The following is a 3,240-nucleotide window of genomic DNA, read 5'->3' as shown; positions in this document are numbered from 1 at the left end:
TGGGGGAAGCAGGAGAAACCTACACATACCGGTATTTATGCTGCCTGAATTCCATGTGAATCACTGTATTGCAACACCCTATGTTCAGGATTGCAGCCTGCCTTAAGGCAGTACTACAAATACAACTCAATTCCTTTTGCAGGGAGAGGGTGATGCTTAGAGCAGCAGCCAAAGTTTAATCAATAACATGAGGGGTGACTTCCATTTCTCAATAGCTTAGTCATATAGGGAAGCTGCTGCAACTGATTAACTAATACCCTTTGCCTTGAAATATTGCATGGATTTAGGTAACATTTTCAGTTTAGTGCTGCACATCAGCTTCTCTGTTAAAATGTGTTGCAGAAACTGGGTGGCTGGGGAAATGTAACAACTCTCTGCAAATCTTAGTTAGGCATAATTATCCAAAAGGGAAAGTTTTCTTGGAGTTGAAGTAGTTCCTGTGAGAAGTTAATGCAAGACAATCAACCCAGGATGAAGAGCAAACAGACCAGGGGAATTTCTCTGGCTAAACTGAATTTGATTTTGCCAGAGCTTAACAGCATTCTCTAGGTAATGAACAACTTAAGCAGTTTCTCCTATAGCGATTTCATAAGCTGATTGTCAGACATCTACCATACCCCCCCCCTCTTTTTTAAAGCAACTTAGGAACATACATTCATTTCAGGTACTTTTTTATTATGTAGGTTTTACAAATACTCCCCCCTCCCCATCACACCCAGAAAACTGTTGGTCCCTATGAATAAAGCAAGCAAACTACCGTTCAATAAACACACATTATTTATTTTGATTTTGTATAAAAAGGTTAAGTTTACAACTAAACTTTTATAAAAAGTTTAGCACGATTACGTACATCATTACACTTTTTGCAGAAATACACATTTCTGCTACTATACAAGAGAACTCTAATTAAAGAGTTCCAAGTTTCATTCCCATATTTATATATAAATATATACATAGCATTCAGTCCTACGTTTGTGTCAAAACAGGATAATTTTTGACAAAGACTTCACCGAAAAACTGAACACTAAATCCTTCTAGTACTCACGCTCCACCTTTGGAGGAAAAAAGGCAAAGTCTGCATTTAAAACGGGCAATTCCTTATGATTTTTTGTTTCGTTTTTTACATTTCATTTTGCTCCCCGTTGTGGGGATATTATATAAATGAAGCCTTCCAACTAGAGAAAGGCATTTTTTAAAAAGTCTCTTCATAAATAATTAAGATTAGTCCATGTTGTAGAAGAGGGGAGATGGGTGTCCACAATTTTGCTTAAAATGTCCATTTAACTGGATATGGATTCTCCTCCACCCAGATACAGCTGAAAATCAGATTCAGCAGCTCATTCGAAAAAAGGGGGAAAAAAGAGGCTGTCTTCTTGTGCAAAAAAAAAAAAAAAAGTCAGCAAACACCTGCAAAAGATTGAAGAGAAGCATATTTAGAAGAATGCTAACAGGGCAGAGATCCGGACAGACTGGCGCCAGAGAGGAAGCCACAGTTTGAACATTTAACCAAACACTCAAAGATTGGGCAAACCCTGGCGTCCAGATGCAGCATGCGCACACAAACACACACTCTGATACACACACCACATATGAAATTAAAAAATTGGGGTTTGGGTATGAAGATACTCCTGGTAACACCCTCCCCACTGCCCCCCAATTCTCTATATAATAACTGTTCGAATCTCTATTTGCGGTGACAGTAGACACTAACCTACTTCTCTGGGCAATTATCCTTTGATTACAAGTTCTTTTAACAAGGAACGATTCTGTATCTCCATGTTAAGTTTCACTGCCCCATTTGCTTAAGCTTTCTGGAGGTTGTCCCTGAATTTACAGCATCCAACGTTTTGGGTACAGAATATGCAGAAGCCAACATGCGTTTTATGACTTAAAACTGCCACTTCATGGGATCCTCGGTTCCGTGTAATTTTAAGACAGTTCCAAGGGCAATTCTGAACACTAGCAAGAACCCCCCCCCACATTTCTGATGGATGACATAAATCATATACTGTACTTAAAAAACAGAAATAAACCTGAACAACTTACCAATTGCTTTAGCCACAAAGTGCTTTGCTGTCATTTGACATTAACTCTGAGGGGAATTCAGCTGCCTGCAACGGGGGAGGGAAGGGGGAAGACAGTGTGGTGTTAAGATGCTTAACAGTTCAAGAAAGCATATGAAGTACACTCCAGATTACAAAGGCACTAAACGTGACAAGCAAGGATTCCGATTTGACCACAATGGGGAACATTAGAATGGACAAGGAACCCCAATTCATGCATTCCCTTTTAATCCAACATTTATTTATTTATTTTAAAAGCGAGAGCTAAAACCGCGCAGGTTCGGAACAATGTCGCTTTCTCAAATCCTATTAAAGATGCGATACACGAAATCGCCGGGGAAGAAGTAAGCCAAGGACAGGGCGCTGGCTTACCTGTAATGACAGGATGCTGATGTCTGTGTTTAAGGTGGTCAGCGGGGTCCTGGAGGAAGGATTTTGTCCCGGTCTCTGGTGATGGAGGCTGACGATGCTGGGATGCGTGTCCAGAGCGATCTGCAGGTCCAGGATATAATCGATAACGTGCTGCAGAATTTCCATCTTGCTCACTTTCTTGTTCTGCGGGATGCTGGGCACCAGTTCTTTGAGCTTGGAGTAGCAGTCGTTCATGTTGTACAGCAAACTCATCGGGTCGTCCACCGGGGTTTTGCTCCGGGATATCCCCAAGCTGTGCTCCGAGAGGCTGTTTTTCCGCACGGACCGCACCGGACTGAATGCTTTCATACTCGAGGAAAGAAGAGCGCAAGAGCCGACTTTGCCTTTTGGAGACGAAGCGCAAAAACGCACGCGCCGCGGGGAGGAAATGGCTTTCGCTTCTCTTCTATCCGCGCTGCCTCACTTCCTCCTCCGACTCCTGTTCTTTGCAGCTGCCCGATCGGCGCTCGGAATGAAGCCGAAGCCGCCTAGTTCCTGCTTTTATACCGCACGTTCAGCAGCTGACAAATCCAGCCTGGGCGCGCTGCGATTGGGCACCCTGGACACGTCCGTCAGGCGCGCAGGCACTTCTCACTGGCGCCAAGGCAGCCGAAGAGAAAGCTCGTGCCTTCCGCGTTCGCAGCCAATCCTGGCAGAGCGGGGCGGGCCCCGAGCACAGCTGTGGGTAGTAAATACTGTACAGGCAAGCGCCGAGCCTGGAGTTAAACCGAGACCATTCCGAGGGAGAGGAAGACGCGGAAAGGTC

At 44.0% G+C, this 3,240-nt stretch overlaps 1 protein-coding gene across 1 annotated transcript; it reads right to left on the bottom strand.

The window, feature by feature from the left end:
• Positions 1 to 759: 759 nt before the first annotated feature.
• On the bottom strand, positions 760 to 2,933 carry ID2 (inhibitor of DNA binding 2). The gene is made up of 3 exons (XM_035109888.3): positions 2,436 to 2,933; positions 2,047 to 2,111; positions 760 to 1,407 (listed from the first exon to the last, which is right to left on the bottom strand). The coding sequence occupies exons 1-2, from the start codon at positions 2,781 to 2,783 to the stop codon at positions 2,055 to 2,057; spliced, it is 405 nt and encodes a 134-aa protein (XP_034965779.1). The 5' UTR covers positions 2,784 to 2,933; the 3' UTR covers positions 760 to 1,407; positions 2,047 to 2,054.
• Positions 2,934 to 3,240: the final 307 nt, after the last annotated feature.

This window comes from Zootoca vivipara, chromosome 3, assembly GCF_965207765.1.
Source record: "Zootoca vivipara chromosome 3, rZooViv2.hap1.1, whole genome shotgun sequence".
NCBI classification, from domain to species: Eukaryota; Metazoa; Chordata; class Lepidosauria; order Squamata; family Lacertidae; genus Zootoca; species Zootoca vivipara.
The sequence above is the reverse complement of the archived record's forward strand: the minus strand, read 5'-3'. Positions and strand labels throughout refer to the sequence as shown.